Here is a 19,344-nt window from a genome sequence, read left to right as displayed (position 1 = left end):
GCCATCCATTCTCCAGCGTGGCAATGCCATTCTTATCCCTCAAACATTTCAAACTCAGTCTACATATCAGCTCTTCCAGGAAAATTGCCATGAACACCACCCCAAATTAGGTGACGTGCCTTCCTTTGCATTCCATCTACTTTTTCTAACCAGCTCTTTCACATTGCTTTCAGTGATTTTTGACTTGACTGTTGACTCCATGGTTCCACAAGCTCCATGGAAATGAGTCCCTGTCCCATAGGGACACTATGGTGTCCCTAGTGTCTACATAGTTTCTGGAAGACAATAGGTATTCGAGTATTTGAATTGTTAATTGTTGAATGCAAGACTCAGCTGAAAGGCGTTTATATTGTGACCCTTTTGGAGACCTTCTCATCAACTGAGCTTCATTGTAGGAGGCATTTATTCCACGCAGCTGAAAGGCAATGGGGGTTGAACGGGTGGCAGGGCTCCAGCAGGCTCCCAGATGGGTTACCCCTTAAAGAGCTAATCAGTGACAACAGGGCACAGAGAGGGGAGATGCTCTCCTTTGCTTCTGACATCTGTCATATTCTCCGTGTGCTTTGGATAAACACAAAGCATCTCAAGGATGGAGCCCCGTGACACTCCTCTAAAACCTTCCCTCCAGACTGTGGGCACATAGAGAAGCTATTGATGAATTGTGCCTGTGGGCCAGGAATGCACTGGGTTCCTGGCCACTCCCTCTGGACTATCATCATGCCCACATTGCTCCTCTGAAGCTTCCCTTTCATGGGAAGCCATGAAAGAATTCAAGCCTGACCTTTACCTTCAATGTGCCTTAGACAAGGGTCTTCCTTCTCTTCTCAAGCCCCTTGATCCACAGTCCAGGGTGGGGCTGAAAGAGTTGTGTGGAATCTGGCCCATCTGAAATGTGGGGTTAACCTCCTATACCACATGAGAAGTACTGCCTCCCTCCTCCACCCTCTCCATCACGTATCACATTGAAAATAAGGAGGCACAAACAGGCAGTTCTTTGCTCAGGGGTATAAAGTATATTTGGACAGGGTCCTGCATCACCTGCACGTTAATGGAAATAATGATGACAGTCTTTTTCAGGGGGATGCAGAGGTTTGGGAACCTCTGAACTGTTTTTCCCTGGAATGGGAATTCTCCTTGTATAGACCAGTGCCTTCTGCTGAGGTGAAAGTTGAGACCTGGGATGGATTTTCTGGTTGAGTGGCATAAGTCAGCTGAGGATGGTGCTTGGAGCTGCTGTGAAAGGCACAGGAACCAGGAGTGGCTGGACTGAAGGAAGTAGGGGCATCGAAGAAGGTCATGCCCTCCTCCTGTGCTGTCTTCTCCAGCTTAGCTCCCCTCACCGGGTCTTTGGTGGGAGGTGCACTCTTCAAAACCTTTTTTGTTGTGGTTTTGGCCACCGTCTCGTTCTTAGAGAGGAGAATGTGTTCCTCAGGCCCTTGACCTTTCATCTCGGGGTTAATCCAGTGTGGAATGTACATCATCTTATTTCCCAAGCCAGCTTCTGCAGCTTCTGGAAGGGTGAGGCACTTGTGAGTATGAGCTGCCTTTACCAGACCCTGCAGCTCTTGGCCCTAGAAAGTGTGACCCTACAAATTTTGGACCTAAACAGTTTGGATCTGAAAAATGTGGCCCCTTCAAATGCTGGACTTGCAAAATCTGGCCCAGCAAATGATGGAGTAAGTTGGTCCTGTAAGGTCTGGCCCTTTAAGCTCTGGGCACTCCAGACTTGGCATTCTCAGGAATCCTTGTTTGGGTGAGGTCATTTAGCTTGCTCTAACAGCCTTGCAGACCATTCTTATCTGGTCCTTTTGTCCCAAGGAATCCTGGAGGATGCTCTAGGAGCTCAAGGTGAGGGAGAAGCTGGTAAAGGTGCTGACAGGGAGCAGTAAGCTGAAAGGATAGAGATGGTGGCTCTATAGATCCAGACAGATCCTGGCTAGTCCCTGCTCACTCAAGGCAACCATCTTGGCCAAACTAAAATTCTACCAGGGAAAGATCCTGGAGATACATTTGGGAAGTCAGGGGCTCTGGAGGTTCTCCTTAGAAGTGTCCCTCCTGGCCCCTGACCTTGGAGAGGAGATGCTCTCTGCTTGAGGAGAGCCTCAGCACGGCATCTCCTTCTCTGTGATTCTCTGCTGCTCTGAGTTTCCCTGGGTCCTCTGTTTTCTCTGCTGGGGTAGGGGTTGTCCTCACCCTTTCAGAGGCCTGGGGCTCAGGGGTCCAGGGCTCCTCCAGGCTGGGGTTGCTCTCACTGGTCTCCAGCTGTACACAAAGCACCTGGGCCTCTGTTGTGTCCCCACTGGGTTGTGAGCCCCTGAAGGCCCAGGGGGCAGAACCGAGAGGATTGCTCTGGAACTAGCTCTCTTTTGGTTCTGCTGCACTGCCTTAGTTTAACTGCAAGCTCCTCTTTAAGGTGGACCTTTCTGGGGCACATGGGATGCCTGGTGGGATGGGGAGTTTCTGCAGCAATGTTTTCCCTTGGTTGCTTAGACTCCTAGGCACAGATATTCCATGGGACAGCCACACTTTGTTCCCAGGACTCCTTAATCTTTATGAGACATCCTAAATGTATCCCCAACAATTTCTTTTTCAGCTAAAAATTAATTTGGCCGAGATGGATGTCTTGAGTGCATAGGGGCGAGCAGAATCTGTCTGACTCTCTAGAGACACCACCCCCACTGACCTGTGCTTCAGTCTGCACCACTTGTGCACCATCTGCACAAGTCTCATTGGCATCTTGAAAGCCTGGCCCAGGATACAGACATTGCTATTTAGATGAGATTGAGCCAGAGGCTCTGATGGGCCCCAACAGGCCCACGCACCATCTCTGTGATGCAGATCCAGGCCATGGCCTTGGAAAGAGCCACATAGTAAAGAGCCAGCAGCCCTGACAGGAAGGCCAAAACTTGTCTCCAGTTTCTTGGCGACTCCCTGGGAGAGCACCCAGGCAGGTGCTGATCAGGGCAAGCAGTGATAGCATCTGGTGAGGCTTGCTGCTTCTGCTCAAGCCCTCTCAGTGTTCAGGGTGTCATGTCCTGATCCATGCAGGGGTAATTGCTTTCTCCACATCTAGGGGCTTACTTTCCAGGGTGCAAGGGACCCAAGTTGCTGCCAGGGCCCCTGGAATGCTGCAGACCCAGTGATTTGCACCCCAACAGCTGCAGATGTGGGCAGGGACAATGCCCTAGCAGATCTTCCCACATTTGTAGTCGGTGTGGCTCTGCGTGGCCTAGGAGAGCAACTGTGGACTGGCCCTGCTGCCACAGGGGATCAGAACTTGTCACTATCTCACTGGTCTCTGGGCCTGCAGGCCAAGGGACACTCACACTGGTCAGTGTGCTGCCCTGGGGCAGACGCTGCAGCTCAGTATGGGGCAGGAGGAACTGGATGGCCTGCTGGATCTTCTGGGGCCACCCCAGCATGGTGAATCAGCCTGCTAATCAACCCCTTCTGAGGGTGGAACCCAGCAGCTTTGGGCATGCTCCAGGGAGACATGACCTCCTTCTCAAGGACTGAAATGGGCTTCCCCAAACAGGTGGGCCCCTGGGTCCCAAGGGACAGGTCACAACATGTCTCCTGGTTCCCTGCATCTACAGAGGCGATGTATGGTTCTCTGCATCTACAGAGATCTTGGATCACCAGCTGGCAAGCCCCATCGAAGCTGGAGCTGCCTTTGCAGCAGGTGCTACTCCAACACTTCACCCTTGGTCAGAGCAGGAAATGGGACATTGATAGGGCTTGTTGAGAGTCAGCTGGAGAAGCTCAAATTCAGGAATGTGGGAAGAAGGTAGGCTAACTGAGGTGGAGGAAATTTCATACAGTATGGAATGAAGAAGAAATCAGTGAAGGAAAGGGACTGGGGCTCCCCTTGGTGCAGAGATCTCCAGGGGCGGGCCAGGGATTCACCCTGTAGGAAAGAGGAACCATAGAAAGGTAGCTGTGTTTCTGCTGCAGATGGCACACCAAGGCCCAGCGGGTCCCCCAGGCAATGGACAGAGGCCACTTAGAGACTGAAAGGTGGTCTACAGTAGAGCCACAGCCATGCAGTTTGGGACTTGCTTGCAGTGGGACTTGTTCTGGGTCCAGAGTGGATCCTTCAGAAACCCAGAGAGTTTGAGTAACTGGCTGACCTCCCATGAGCCCCAGGTCAGGGAGACAAAAGCCCATCTTTCAACAGAGGCCTAAGAGGTGCCATTCATGATGAAAGAAATGATGGTTTTCCCCTCAGGCATGGAAAATATTTGGGGCATGTGACATAAGCTGCCATGGGAGCTCTTCCATAGATCTTGGGAGCCCTCCGGTGTAGAAATGCATGCATTTGTATGCCTGCCCTTAAAGATACCTCAGGGCATTGGGGACATAGGAACAGCAGGTGAAGGGAGTGCAAGGCCATGGGGGCTTTGAGGGTCTTGAGCTCTGGGTTCAGGGAAAGAAAGGGACTCAGGTATTCAAGGGCTGCTGACCTGGTTTCTCCAGCACACATTCGGAGTTGCTCTTCCCCTTGCTCTGCTGCTTCACAGGAGTCCCAGGCTTCTCAAGGCTTGAAGAAGACAGAGCTCCCGTGTCCCAGGACACATCTGGCACTTGAGATCCCTGCCCCAGGTCCCAATGTGGTGAACCCTGACTCTGTTCAAAAGAGAGATGAGACGTGGACAAAATCTCTGGGCAAGAGGAGCCCTGTGATGGCCCCGATGATGTGGGGGAGATCAGGGTTCTCACCCACCAGCAACTGCTGGATCTCCAGAGCCACAGCATTGCAGATGGGGCACGAGGGGTCTTCACACAGCAACCGCCGCACACTTCCCTCCTCAGGAAGCCAGCCCTGGCTGGGAAGGGAAACACGGCAACCATTTTTTCCTGATGGAGTGACATGGGAGTCTTTGGAAGAGTATGCCCTGGAGACTGGCCCTGTCCTCCCCCGGTCCTGTAAGCCCTGGGGTCTGCACCCCCTGGGGTTTACCCACCTACTTTTCTTCCTAGGACAGTGCCATTTGGCAAGTTGTGGTGGGCTGGGCAGAGGTTCTGGGGCTCGTGGGGCAGGATCTCAGACAACCCATGGGCGCACAGGGCCATGAGAGACTGGGGGGTGGGGTGAGTTCACTGCTGACCTGTGTTGAGAAGCTGAACCAGGAGAAGGGAACAAGGCAGATAGGGGGGCTGATGGCCAGGTGATGGGGCATCATCAGGTCCATCACCAGGTGGAACCTGGAGTCAGTCTCATTTGGGGCTAAGGAGGCCACAGCCTGGTGTTCAGTATTTTCAAACTGTGGGAAATGAGGTCCTTTTGGGAACTCTGCCTTCCGGGGACTATGGGGTGTCCCTGCTGCTGTCCTCAGCATCTCCTGGGAGCCAATCCCATTGTCTAGAGATCTTAAGAAGAGGGTAAGATGACAGGCTCCTGTCTGAGGGCTGTCCCAGGAACTGGCGCCCCCGAGGCCAGCAGCAGAGGAGGTAAGATCGGTAGAGTCCAGCCAGACTCCAAGGGGTCTGCTCTTGAAAGGGCACAGCTGCAAAGAGAACATGACAATGATGACGCATTCATGCACTTATTTATCATTCTCTTGACCGGATAACTTGTCTTGTGGCTGAGTGCAAACCCATGTAGGGTCTTTTACAAATTACGCACTAGTGAAATCCTGAATCCCAGGACCACTGTGAGCCCAACCCAGGACAGAACTGGAGACTCTTCCCTCCTGAGACATCTGACCCCCTCTGCTCCAGGACCCTCTCAACTGGTGCTACAGCCTCCGCTGTGTCTGGCTCCCTCCCAGCCATGATCCTTCTCCTCATCCCTGCCTCTGACCAAGCAGAGAAATCATCACAGGCCAGGCTGGGAGCTGGGAGACGGCAGAGAGCAAGAGATTACCTTTTCATAAGAGAGAGCAGCTCCATCGGCCTCTCAGCTTCTTCCCTGGAAAGTCTCCCAGCTGAGAAACCAGGAGACAGTGTTACATGGAATCCGGGAGAACTCAGGGACGTACTAGAGGAAGCTGACAGCCTTCAAATGAGAGGAGACTGGAAACGCCAACAGTCAGTGCTCTAAGGCATGACTGCAGACGACTTCACCGGTTATGACGCGCTGTCCCGGCCCTAATCTCCTCCGATCTTCACAACCACACTGTGAGTGAGGCAGGAGCCTCAGACACCCATTTCATGGATGACAAGGCTGAGGGATGAAGTGACTTCCACAGGGTCATAAAATGAGTAAATGACCACAATTAAGGATTTGTGCCCTACTTCCTAATTTCTCGCTCCTGGGGGGTAAGGTGGGGAATTTGGGAACATTCCCAGCCTCTGATCTCCCACCCAAGAAAGTCTTCCGGGAGAATTTGTCAACTTGGGGGGTCAGAGCCTTCAGTGGTGACAGTGCCGGGCTCCCGGCACCAGCGGTCATAGAAGGACCAGATCCAAGGGACCCTCGCCCACGGGCAGGGGAGTCAGGGCAGAGACCGGGACTTTACCTCGTGACGTTCTTTCTTGGCCCCTTTGTTTGAGTCTCCGGTGACACTTAAAGACAAAAAGTTAGTGCGTGAAGCTGGGGCACCCTTTTCTTTTCATGTCTAAAACGAGACACAACCCTCAAATATTTCCCAAACTTCTTCTGTGTTCCAATTTTCTACATTCTCCCACCTTTCTTTTCCCTACTCTGCCTTTTCCACCCCTTCATTTCCTCTCTCTTCTTATTTCTGATTCATTTCGAGGCTTCCATAGCTGATACCTCCACCCCCATTCCCTGAACAAGTTCCACGGGGAGATCAGAATCAGATAGGAGCAAAAGGGGAACAGATGAACGGATGGGTGGTCTAGTAGACGAAGAACATTAGCCACTCACAGCCCTCAATGTCTACCAGCCAGAAGGAGGAGCCATATTTGGAGCTGTTCTGCGATCCAGTGAGGAAACCCCCATAAAAAAGCACGGGGTAAGGGTAACAAGAGAAAGTGAGGGGATAAATCTTGTTTGAGGTTTAATTAGTTCAGTCATAGTCATAGTGTTTCCCTACCTGGGAACAGCTCCTGGTAGGTCCCAATCTTAATTCTCGGTATCTCTTTTTCACCTGCCACATAATTAATGCAATAATGATGATGGAGCCGTAAGTGTATAAGGGACGCCCAGCATCCCACAGAACAAAGGTGGGGCTCAGCATAATCTAAGCCTCACTAGCCATCCTCTCCCTAGGCTTTCAGGGTCTTGGAACCTAATGACTCCACATTCTAGACTTTGTCATCCCTGCCTCACAGAAGATGGAACCAGAGTACCAGACTGAGCACAAAGCCCTCCTGTTTCCCAGGACACGCACAGCATCACCGACCTTTATCTGTCCAGGAAAGCTCATGTGACTCGGTGTTAAGATGAGGGTGACTGGTTGTCTGCATGGGTTGCAGAGCCTGAGCCTAAAGGTGCCAAGGTCACAGGCAGCATACACTCTTTCATGTCTCTCTAGTCCCTTTACCCTGATGGTTCAGCTGTCTCCTTAAGACCATAGTCTGGCATCTACCCCCAGATAACTGAGTCTTTATGAACACTGCATGCCCTATAAGAGAGAGAGTGGCTAGGCCAGAGGAACTCCATGACCTACATCACCTGTGCTGGGAAGGTAACTAAGACACACACAAGAGGATGGGGCACACGTTGTCTTGTGAAGTCTTAGGAAGTGGGGGTTCTGACGTCACAGGTAGTAAGGTGGGCAGTATCTAGAGGTTCAGGAAGAGGACCATGTCCGATGTGGGAAGGAAGGGACACAGCCGCTGTCCTCTTAAATAGCTTCCTGAGAGTTAAATAAGGACTCCTTTCAGCCTGTGGTCAAGCTTGAGACAGGTGAGAAGAAACGTAAACAATGCCTTCCATGGAGGCCCAAGATGAGGCTCACTTCTGAAGCTGGATTTTCCAGAACAGCCTCTACAGATCTTAGAGCATCCTGCCCACCCACGGAGATGGGTTATTGGTAAGGCTTTTGATTAAGGGCCACAAACTTGTGGCTCTTCAGTTGAACACACCGTGGTTGCAATGTTTGGCTGAGCGTTTTATGAAAATCTGAATTTGAGCACCTTTAGGCAGGGAAAGCTTTTTTCTGTTCAACCTCAGTACCCATCGCTCCTGTGTCCACTGATCCACATGTTAATGTTAACTTCATGGCCCCATCGACACTGTGATTTGCCTCCAACACTCCAGGACTTTGGATTTTCCTTAAGAAGTTCTCGCCCTGATCAGAGCGGTCCCACAGCCCCAAAATTCTTAGGCTCAAAATCTCTAAAGAGGCTACTTGGTCCTTCCCCCAGCATCCAGTCCACCACTGAACACCTGTGGCGAGCATTCAGTCTGTGCTCACCCCTGAGCTGGGCAGGGTCAAAGGCACAAAGACATTTGAGTCGTGTTACCTGCCTGCTCTCAAGACACTTAAAAATCTAGTTTCAAAGACAAGACTAATTCACATGAATCAAGAACAAACCTTCCCAGGGGATGGGGAACAAAGGGGTAGGGAGCTATTACTTAGTGGGTACACAGTTTCTCTTTGGGATGATGAAAATTTCTGAAAATGGATAGTGGTAATGGTTGCACAACATTGTGAATGTAGTTAATGACAATGAAATGTACACTTAAAAATGGTCAAAACAGTAAATTCTATGTTAAGTATATTTTACCACAATTTAAAAAACAAAAGGCCCAAAAATCCAGTCATTAGCATGAGGGATTTTTTACTAGCTAGAAGGTAGAATATTGTGAAAATGATTTGACAGAGAAACGGATTAGTGAATGTTTTTCTTAGATGTCCTTAAATAGAGACTAAAATAAAACCAAACAGGTCCTTACATTTAAGATCATTTAAGAAGAGTCTCACTCTGAAGACGGGACGAATTGGAGACAGTTCAACACGTTTCCTGAACTTGCAAATTCCGTAATACGGGAAGGGGATGACTCTTTCAGCCAAAGAGCACTGAATGACAGGTTAACAAAAATCAGTTAAAAAGCAGCTCACAGCAGCTTCTTAGAGGCAGGTCAAGATACCCACAGAGCAGCTTGAATCCTTCGTTATTTCTGTTGTTCCTACCCTCCCTGCCCCCGCCACCTGCAGCTGCTGCTGCAACAGTTCTGATCCCCATGAGCCTGACCCAGTGGGCCTACACGGTGCTTGGTGTCCTCCTCCCCTGGGCTGTGACACTATGATGTCTTTCTCATAGGTCCAGCATCAGGCGTTGAGCGTTCGGCCATCCCCAGAACCTTAGGGTGGGCCTGTCTCCCTCGCCAGTGGGATGAAGAGGAGGTGAGTAGAACATGGCATCTCCTACCCCACCAGCTCCTGCTTCCTGCAGCGGCTGCTGCCTTCTATGCCGCTGCCGCAGCTCGCAGTCTCCCATTAGCCTGACCTCCTGCCCAGGCCAAGCCATCAAGTTCTGCAGACATCGTGCCTGCTCCAGCCGGTGCACTATTTACCTCACAGGTTACCCACAGTCACCAAGAGGATGACACGAAGCCGTCAGAACCTTCTGCTGCAAACTTCTCTCTAGCCACTCACGCAGCCCTGCCTCAGAGCTGGGGAGTTAGAGCGAAGGACAATCTTACGCCCTCCTGCAGAGCAGGCCTTGAGTACAAGCTTGTTACTGGTTTGGTTCTCACTGATGGAGGGTGCTCGTGTGGATGGGACGGGGGGACCAGTGTCTTCCTAAACAAGGGCACATTCATGTCGTGAACACACTGTCTGTCACTGTTAACCGTGTGACCTGGATCCTCCCATTTGTCCTTCCTGATTCGTGGTTTACAGCGAACAGCAAACAGGGAAGAGAAGGACCTAGAAAGCCTCCGTGGACTCTGGAGAGTTACACAACTATAAAGGGCTCACATCCATTTATTTCTAGGAAACTCGCTAAAGCCAGACCCTGCTTCCATGACAACGCTACCGCGCCACAATTACCGTAATGGAGTTTCTTCAGGAAACTGTTCACAGTTGCTGATTCATGTGTACCGTGGGTCACCTCACACCCCCACAAAGGAAAATCCCCACACACATGCCACTGACCTGTTTGTCCCTCTGTACAAGCCTTGCGAAGGAGGTGTGCTTCATCTCATTCACAGAAAGTATTACCCAGCACCTTAGATGTGTCAAGGCACTGGGGACGGAGCAGCATGGTGGCTGTTATTCAGCAGCAGCGCTTTTATATTTGAGCATTTTCATTCATGCCCAGGAACCGAGATCTCCAGGCAGCTGGACAGGAAGCTCCTGAGTCGTGTCAGGGACAACACCATCAGCGCTCACACAGCCGGTCACTCGCTCACAGCCAGAGGCACTAGAGGGCAGCACTGCCCACCCAGTGCTCCTAGTCCAAGGACTGAGTGACACGAACTTTCAAAGGCCGTCTGCTCCAGTGGCTCTCAGTCCTGGCCTCACATCAGAATCACTGGGAGACATAAAAATGTGGATTTCCTGGCCTCGTCCCAGACTTAATGAATCATAATCTCTAGGCGCAGGGTCCAGCAGTCTATATATTGAGTATCAAAAATAATCCTCAATCAATAAAGCACTGCACTCTGGGTGTGAATTTGGGGGCAATTGGCCTCCAAAGAGCAACAGTTCTTCCCCCACCCCCAGTTTTGTTGAGATATAACTGACTCATAACACTGTGTTAGTTTAAGGTGTACAACATAATGACTTGACGTCTGTATATGATGTGAGGTGATGACCACAATAAATTAGTTAACACCCATCACCTCGCATAGCTGCAATTTTTTTCTTGTGGTGAGAACTTTTAAGACCTACTCTCTTAGCAACAGTCAGGTTGAGGAGCTGCAGACGCAGGTCCTGTCTGAACCCCGGCCAAGACAGCCAGGGTATGAAATAGATTAGAACCCAAAATGAGGCTGATGCATTGACCTGACACAAACGATGGTGTAATTCAGTTGTGGACTGTAATTTACCGACATGTGCACAGCTGGTGCCTTGCCCATTTTGACTCTGTAGGATGAACTCACACTGTGATAGGAATCACTAGATTGGAATCACCAGGGGAGCTTTCAAAAGTCCTGATGCCCAGCCCACCCTGGACCAATTAAAGTTGACTCTGCTGGAAATCAGGAGTTGTAAAACTTCATAGGTACTTCCCATGCACACCAATCTGCTATGTAAGTCAGTGCATTCTCAAAGAGGGGACAAGTACAAAAGGTTTTGAAGACTTTCTGTAGCGAAGTCACAGCAAGGAGAACCCAGGCTTGCACCTCTAGGCATGGTTTAGAGGAAAGGCTGTCTGCTGGGAGATGGCCCCAGGAGGAGACCAGCAGCCGTTCTGGGGAGATTTCTAATGCAATGTTTGTCACAATCACCTACAGTGCAGCCTTGACACATGGTAGCTCTCAATGCATTTGATTTTTGTGCTTGGGATTTCACCCTGAGAGCTCAGAGGATAAGTACCATATTTTCCTTGGCCTTACAACCACTACTGTACAATATTTATTTATATTTATTTTTTGTCTACATGATAAATCCTGTTCCTCTCTCTCTTCTCCCATAGGCTATCCAGTCACACGAAGCTTATCAGTGTCATGCAAATGTCTCTATTTCCTAAAAGGGTGGCATCCATGGGTTTACTGGTTTCCTGTTTTCACCTCAGGCCATGTGAGCCTCCACTCTGGCTGGCTGGCTGGCTCCATCTGAGGAGCATCACAGTAAGCAGAGCAAGCAATGAAATTAAGTGTAAATATTCACCAACATATAATATCAAGATCTAATTTTAAAGTGACAATCTGAAAATCAACTTTTAGCTGCCCTCAGCTTTGCAGGATTCTGTGGGGCTGGGAGAGGAGGAGGAGATGGCAGTGGACAGAGGTCCCCGTCTTATTCAGGTGGAGGATGAAGGTACTCATTAACCCTGGACAAGGACAGAAAAACACAAGATAAAATGAATTCATGTGTAGCACCAGTCACCTGAAGAATAGATATGGGATATGTGAATTCCACATCTCTACGGGAATGAAAAAGGGAGAACTTTTAAAACCCTGATAGATGAACAAGTGACCTTAATATATAGGTTCAAGAAGAGCTAGAAAAGTCAATTAATAACAATTAACTAAGGATATGTCTATTTCACTATTTATAAAAGGGAAAATGTAAACAAACTGAATTCTTATAGTAATTGCTCTAGAGTGTGATACAGACATTCAGTGGGCCACCATGATGCATTTCCTAAAAAGAACAGGGAAGGAGCTGACCTAGAAAGATGCCATCATGTATGGATACAGTGTCCCCTCTGGTTGGAGTCAGGGACTAGGGGAAACAGTCAAGATTTTGTTATATAGATATGTAATATCTAAGTTTTTAGAAATGAGAGTGTGAGGATTAATTTTGTCAACTTGGCTAAGCCATGATACCCAGCTTTTGACCAAACGGCAGTCTAGATAAATGTTTCTGTGAAGGTATTTTTTATATGTGATTAACACATAAATCTGTAGATTTTGAGTAAACCAAATTATTCTCCAAAATGTGCGTGGGTCTCATCCAATCAGTTGAAGACCTTAAGAGAAAAGACTGAAGTCCTCCAAGGAAGTGGGAATCTGCCTCCAGATAGCATTCAGATGCAAGCTGCAACATCAGCTCTTCCCTGAGTCTCCAGCCTGCCCTGTAGATTTTAGACTTATCAGCTCCCACAACCACATGAGACAATTCACACACACACACAGGTTCTGTTTCTCTAGAGAGCCCTGACTAATACAGATTTTAGTACCGAGAGTGGTTCTAGAGGAACAGAATCTTAAGGATGAGTTGTCTCAATTAGCTCTCTAATCTGATTAGATTTAAAGGCATTAATGACTATTTCCAGTAGTAAAGAGAGCACTAATCATCCATTATGTGGCAATGGAAATATGCAAAATACTGGATACTCCTAATCAAGTTCTTATAAGAGGCAAGATTCTTGGTGACCATGCATTTGGTGCCTTAGTATATTTTTGTCAAACTAACAAGTGTAATGAGATTAGCTGTTTGCTCTTAATTGTGTTGGACAAAGAAAGGAAAGAAAAGAATGAGCTCAGGGATCTGAATTCTCAGCTCAAGTGCAACATAAGTGGCCAGCAAGTTTCTGTGTCTGCCCTAAAAGAAACCCTTGTGTCTTGCAGCTGCAGAGCTGAGACTGCTGAAAACAAAGCCTAGGTCTCACCCTGCGAGTGGCTGAATTGCAAGGCAGACTGAATTCCCAGACTTGCATCGTGTCTTTATGAGAGCATTGATTGGGAAGGAATGGGATCCTGAGAACTGAAATAGGAACAGCTGGAAGATCTTGATGAAATTGGGGACACTGAACCCCCTAAATTCTGATGAGTCTGCTTTGCCAGTAGAAGGAGCTGCTCCACTCCTAGCTGAAGAGATTAAACCTGCTTTGCCTTAAAAAGCTGTGATGACCTCCCATGAGGTAGTTGCTTGGCAAGACACTGCTGATTCCCCTCAGGACCCACCCCTTCTCACCTCTTTGTTTCTCAACCTATAACTAGACTCAAGTCCCAGCAGACCCCAAAAGGTGAAATACAAAGTATGACCCTTGAGGAGGTGTGCTAACCTCCGAAAGGACTATGTGATTTTTCCAATATATGCTGACAAAAAAGTGGAAATGTGTGTGGGAATGAATGTTAAAAGTGTGGGATAATGATGGAAGGGACGAAAAGTGGATGGGGACAAATTTGTGATATGGGCCGACTAAGCAGAGATTCTGCATTTAATGTTGCAGCCTGGGGTTAGAATGTGCTCTAATAGTTTGGATGGTTGCTTGGTTGGCTGAAACATGAATCAAAAGGTGGCCTACACTAAATGAAATGCCAGACTCGCCTTGCTCTGCTACAAAGGAGGGATTTGAAGGCTAAGGGAGTTTCTTAGGTCAGTTTAGGTTGCTATAACAAAGTATCATAGACTGGGTGGCTTATAAACAACAGATATTTATTTATCACAGTTTTGGAGGCTGGAAGTCTGAGATCAGGGTGCCAGCATCGTCAGGTTCTGGTGAGGACCCTCTTTCCGGTGGCAGACTGCCCATTTCTCTTTGCTACCTCATATGGCAGAAGGGTGGAGGGAGATCTCTGGAGTCTCTTGATAAAGGCTCTAATCCCATCCATGAGAACTCCATCTTCATGATCTAATTATCTCCCCTAGGAACTCCTCCTAATACCATCACACTGGGGATTAGGATTTCCATTTATGGATTTTAGGAGACATTCAGTCTATTGCAGAGAGATGGGAAAGTTAGAGTGGATTTGTCATTTAAGACACACCCACCCTGGGAGAGACCAGAAGACACACCTTTCACCAGGACCGCAAGAAATAAGTTTGTGAGGGGAGGCTCAAATCCTTGAAATGCTTTGTGATTGCTTTTCTCTGTAGGTCAGACCTTACAGTGCAAACTGTGATTACAGAAGTGGGAAACCTAAATGCAGAGGGAGCAATTGGATCCCAGGGTGGCAGGGACCAAGTGGCAGCACTCAACACCAAAAACAATGTGGACAAGGTGACCGTAGTGGACAGTAGAACCAAAGCAGCATTCAGAAGAGTGTGACTCACAGAGACCTATGGCATTGGCCGCTCGATCATTGTCTTTCTAGAAATGAAATAAATGAGAAGTCAGATAAATTCTTACTTTACCTATATGAACAGAAGAGTGCTAGGTCAAGTGAACAGAATTCTAACTTGAGTCATAACAACAGAGAATCACAGCCCTTCAATCAACTTCCAGACTTGGGCCAGTTTACAGACCCCCAAACCTCTTGAATGAAAGGAGGCCAGGAGGAATGACTTTGCTACACTCCAAAAATTGTTACTGTTAATCTTTCACCTAGACTTCCTCAAAGGGACCTCTGGCCTTTGACAGGGTACTGTGCATTGCAGAAAAGAAAATAATCTTTTCAGGAATTTTGGGACACTGGCTCTGAACTGACATTAATTTCAGAAGACTCAAAACTACGTTGTGATCTACCAGTCAGAGTAGAGGCTTATGGAGATGAGATGATCAGTGGAGTTTTTCTCAGGTTCATCTCAGAGTGGGTCCAGTGGATCCCTGAATCCACTTTGTGGTTATTTGCTCAGGTCTGGAGTGCATAAGTGAAAAGACATTCTCAACAACCAGCAGAATCCCCACACTGGTTCCCTGATCTATGGAGTGAGTACCATTATGGTGAGAAAGGCTAAGTGGAAGGCATTAGAACTGCCTCTACCCTAGGAAAATAGAAAATCAAAAGTAATACCACATTCCTGGAGGGATTGCAGAGATTGGTGCCACCACCAATGACTTGAAGGTTGTTGGGGTGAGAATTCCCACCCTATCCCCACTCGACTTGCCTATTTGGTCTGTGCAGCAAACAGATGGAACTTAGAGAATGACAATGGTTTATCATAAGCTTAACCAAGTGATGACTATAATTACAGCTCCTGTACCAGATGTGGTTTCATTGCTTGAACAAATTAAAACATCCCCTGGTAACTAGCCTGCAGCTATTATCTGACAAATGCTTTCTTCTTCATATCTGTTAGTAAAACCCACCAGAAGCAGTTTTCTTTCAGCTGGCAAGGCCAATAATACACCTTCCCTGTTCTACCTCAGGGGTATATCAACTCTCCAGCCCTATGTCATAGTCTGGTTCACAGGGCTCTTGATTAAATTTCCCTTCCATGAGATATCACACTGGTCCATTACACTGATGACATTATGCTGATTGGACATTGTGAGCAAGATGTAGCAGCTACTCTAGACTTATTGGTAAGACACTTGTGTGTCAGAGAGTGGGAAATAGATCAGACAAAACTCAGGGGCCTTCTACATCAGAGAAATTTCTAGGGACTCATTAGTGTGAGTCATGATGAGATACCCCTTCTAAGATAAGGGATAAGTTGTTGCATCTTATCCCTCCTACAACCAAGAAAGAGGAACAATGCCTAGTGGTCCTCTTTGACTTTTGGAGACAACATATTCCTCACTTGGGTGTGTTACTCTGGCCTATTTACTGAGTGACCCAGTAAGCTGCTAGTTTTGAGTAAGGCTGAGGACAAGAGAAGGCTCTGCAACGGGTCTAGGCTGTTGCGAAAGCTGCTTTGCCACTTGGGCTGTGTGATCAGGTAGTTCCAATGGTACCTGAAGTGGCAGTGGCAGATAGGGCTGCTATCTGGGGCTTTGGCAGGCCCCTATAGGTGAATCACAGTGCAGCTCCTTAGGATTTTGAAGCAAAGCCCTGCCATACTCTGTGGATAACTTACTCTCCTTTTGAGAAACAGCTCTTGACCTGTTAGAGGGCCTTAGTAGAAAATGAATGTTTAACCTTGGCCCCTCAAGTTACCATGTGATCTGAGCTGCCCATCTTAAACTAGGTGTTATCTGGCATACCAAGCCCTAAAGTAGGGCATGCACAGCAGCATTCTATCATCAAATGGAAGTGGTGTAAATGTGATTGGGCCCCGGCAGTCCCCGAAGACACAGGTAAGTTACATAAAGAAGTGGCCCAAATGTGCACGGTGTCCACTCCTGCTACACTGCCTTCTCGCTCCCAGGCTGCACCTGTGGCTTCTTCAGGGAGAGTTGCCTATTATCAATTGACAGAGGAAGAGAAAACTTGTGCCTGAATTGCAGATGGTTCTGAACGATATACAGGCATCCTCTGAAGGTGCACAGCCAGAGCACTACAGCCACTGTCTGCGACATTCCTGAAGGGAAATGCTCCCAGTGGGCAAAACTTCAAGCAGCACACCTGTTTGTTCATTTTGCTTGAAAGGAGAAGTGGCCAGACATGCAAATTTATACCAATTCATGGGCTGCGGCCAATGGTTTGGCTGGATAGTCAGGGACTTGAAAGAAACATGATTGGAAAATTGGTGACAAGAAAAATTGGGGAAGAGATATATGGACGGACTTCTCTGAAGAGGAGAAAAGTGTCGAGATATTTGTGTCCCATATGAATGCTCAACAAAGTGTGACTTCAGCAGAGGAGAATTTTAATAATCAAGTGGATAGGATGGCATATTCTATGGATACTATTTCTTCTTTCCCCAGACACCTCTGTCCTCACCCAATGGGCTCATCAACACAGTAGCCATGGTGGCAGGGTTGGAGGCTATGCATGGGCTCAGCAACATGGGATTTCCACTCACCAAGGCTGACCAGGCTATGGCTACCATTTAGTGCCAAGTCTGCCAGCAGCAGAGTCCAACACTGAGTCTCCAATATGGCATCATTTCCCAGGGTGGTCAGCCAGCTACCTGGTGGCAGATTGATTACATTGGACTACTTCCATCATGGAAGGGGAAGAGATTTATCCTTCCTGGAATTGACACTTGCTCTGATATCAATTTGCCTTCCCTGCACACAATGCTTCTGTCAAAACTACTATCCGTGGACTTACAGAATAGCTTATCCACTGGCATAGTATTCCACACAGCATTACTCCTGATCAAAGAATGCATTTCATTGCAGATGAAGTACGACAATGGACCCATGGTCATGGAATTCATGATCTTACAATGTTCCCCACCATCCTGGAGCAGCTGACATGCTAGAACAGTGAAATGGCATTTTGAAGACTCAGTTGTAGTGCTGCCTAGGTGGCAATACCTTGAAGGGAAGGCTTTTCCCAGGCTAAGATTCTTCAGGAGGCTATGTATGTTCTAAATCAATAAATTATCCAATATATGATGCTGTTTCTCCCTTAATCAGGATTCATGTGTCTAGGAATCAAGGGGTGGAAATGGGAATGGCACCAGTACTACCCCTAGTGACCCACTAGCAGATTTTTGCTTCCTGTTCCTGTGGCGTTATGCTCTCCTGATCTAGAGGTCTTATTCCAAAGGGAGGAATGTTACCACCAGGAGACACAACAATAATTCCATTGCACTTGAAGTTAAGACTGCCACTGGCCACCTTAGGCTCCTCATGCCTCTGAATGAACATGCAAAGAAGAGAGTTAAGTATTTAATAATCCTGATGACAAGGAAAAATTGGACTGCTACTCCGCAATGGAGGTTAGGAAGAGTATGTCTGGAATATGGGCGATCCCTTAGGCGTCTCTTAGTATCATCGTGCCCTAAGATTATAATCAATGAAAAACTTCAAAACCCAATCCAAGCAGGACTACTAATATCCCAGACCATTCAGGAATGAAGGATTGGGTCACTCCACCAGATAAAGAACCATGACCAGCTGAGGTGCTTGCTGAGAGCAGATGAAATACAGAATGAGTAGTAGAAGAGGTAGTTATAAACATCTGCTATGACCTTATGACCAGTTACAGAAATAAGGACTGTAATTGTTATAAGTATTTCTTCCTTATTTTATTATGAATATTTGTGTGTGTATGTATCTTTGTCTTCTTCCCTCTCATTCTCTTATCATATAATGTAAGACATATTCTGTTTGTATCACAATACTTAAGTTATAGGCTGTCAAGAAGACTGAACATCTCCCAGCTCTTCTAGGGAATGTGTTAGTATCTTTTGAGTTGTATCATGTTACTTAACCTTGTTATTTTCTTTATTTGGAGGTAAAGTATGACTTAAGGAGATGTGTATGGGTGCTAAATTGACAAGGGTTGTACTGTGATGGTTAACTATATTTGACAATGCGGCTAGGCCAGAATACCCAGATATTTGGTCAAATATCTGTCTGGATGTTGCTATGAAGGTATTTTTTATATGTGATTAACATTTAAATCAGTAAACTTTGAATAAAGCATGTTACCCTCCATAAGGTGGATGGGCCTCATCTAATCAGTTGAAGGCCTTAAGAGAAAAGACTTAGGTCCCCCAAGGAAGAGGGAATTCTGCCTCCAGACAGTGTTCAGACTCAAGCTGCAACATGCAGCTCCTCCCTGGGTCACCAGTCTGCCATCAGCCTACAGAATTCAAACTTGCCAGCTCCCACAATTACATGAGCTAATTCTTTAAAATAAATCTCTCTCTCTGTGTCTGTCTGTCTGTCTCTGTCCCACTTTCTCTCTCTCTCTCTCTACACACACACACACCCTAGAACCATAATATAGAAAGTAACTGACATTTATAATTAAGAAAAAAAAGGGTGAATAAAGTGTGAGAAAAATGGGCATCATATTTACTCAGAAATTATTGTTATATGCCTTAGTTACTAGTTATATTATAAAATTCTAACAAAAAATCTCCAGTAATTTCATGATAATTCACCTATAAAGTATAGAAAGAGACTATGCTATAAAATAAAACCTAGAGAAAGACAAAATGAAAATCCAGTAACTAAATAAAATGAAATAGTAGGAAAGGTAATAATAAGGGTAAAATTAATCAAATGAAAAACATACAACACTGGAAATAAGTAAGAATGTATAACCACATGTAAAAGAAATATGAGAATGTGATATGCTTCTTC

The 19,344-nt window shown here is 47.1% G+C and overlaps 1 protein-coding gene, 1 long non-coding RNA gene and 1 pseudogene across 2 annotated transcripts in view; 1 reads left to right on the top strand and 2 right to left on the bottom strand.

The window, feature by feature from the left end:
• Positions 1–993: 993 nt before the first annotated feature.
• Positions 994–7,239, bottom strand: SPATA31F3 (SPATA31 subfamily F member 3). The gene is made up of 6 exons (XM_005605996.4): positions 7,002–7,239; positions 6,462–6,507; positions 5,867–5,927; positions 4,724–4,826; positions 4,464–4,626; positions 994–1,510 (listed from the first exon to the last, which is right to left on the bottom strand). Exons 1-6 carry the CDS (start codon positions 7,143–7,145, stop codon positions 1,074–1,076), a joined length of 954 nt encoding a protein of 317 aa, XP_005606053.2. The 5' UTR covers positions 7,146–7,239; the 3' UTR covers positions 994–1,073.
• Positions 1,928–3,422, bottom strand: LOC138920826 (protein SPATA31F1-like; annotated as a pseudogene).
• LOC111770652 (uncharacterized) overlaps positions 7,236–19,344 on the top strand; it is a 26,907-nt gene continuing 14,798 nt past the window's right edge. Inside the window, exons 1-2 of the long non-coding RNA XR_011432438.1 lie at positions 7,236–7,943; positions 9,178–9,260. This is a non-coding gene — a long non-coding RNA (uncharacterized lncRNA). The remainder of the gene's footprint in view (positions 7,944–9,177; positions 9,261–19,344) is intronic.

The sequence above is a fragment of the Equus caballus genome, chromosome 25 (genome assembly GCF_041296265.1).
Source record: "Equus caballus isolate H_3958 breed thoroughbred chromosome 25, TB-T2T, whole genome shotgun sequence".
Taxonomy (NCBI): domain Eukaryota; kingdom Metazoa; phylum Chordata; class Mammalia; order Perissodactyla; family Equidae; genus Equus; species Equus caballus.
This window is presented reverse-complemented; position numbering and strand designations above follow the sequence as displayed.

Coding starts and splice junctions, on each gene's coding strand:
- SPATA31F3 (XM_005605996.4), bottom strand. CDS start 7,145: ATGCTGAGCCCCACCTTTGTTCTGTGGGATGCTGGGCGTCCCTTATAC. Junction 5,928..6,461: donor CCAAGAAAGAACGTCACGAG/GTAAAGTCCCGG, acceptor CTGGTTTCTCAG/CTGGGAGACTTTCCAGGGAA. Junction 1,511..4,463: donor ATGTGTGCTGGAGAAACCAG/GTCAGCAGCCCT, acceptor TCACCCTTCCAG/AAGCTGCAGAAGCTGGCTTG.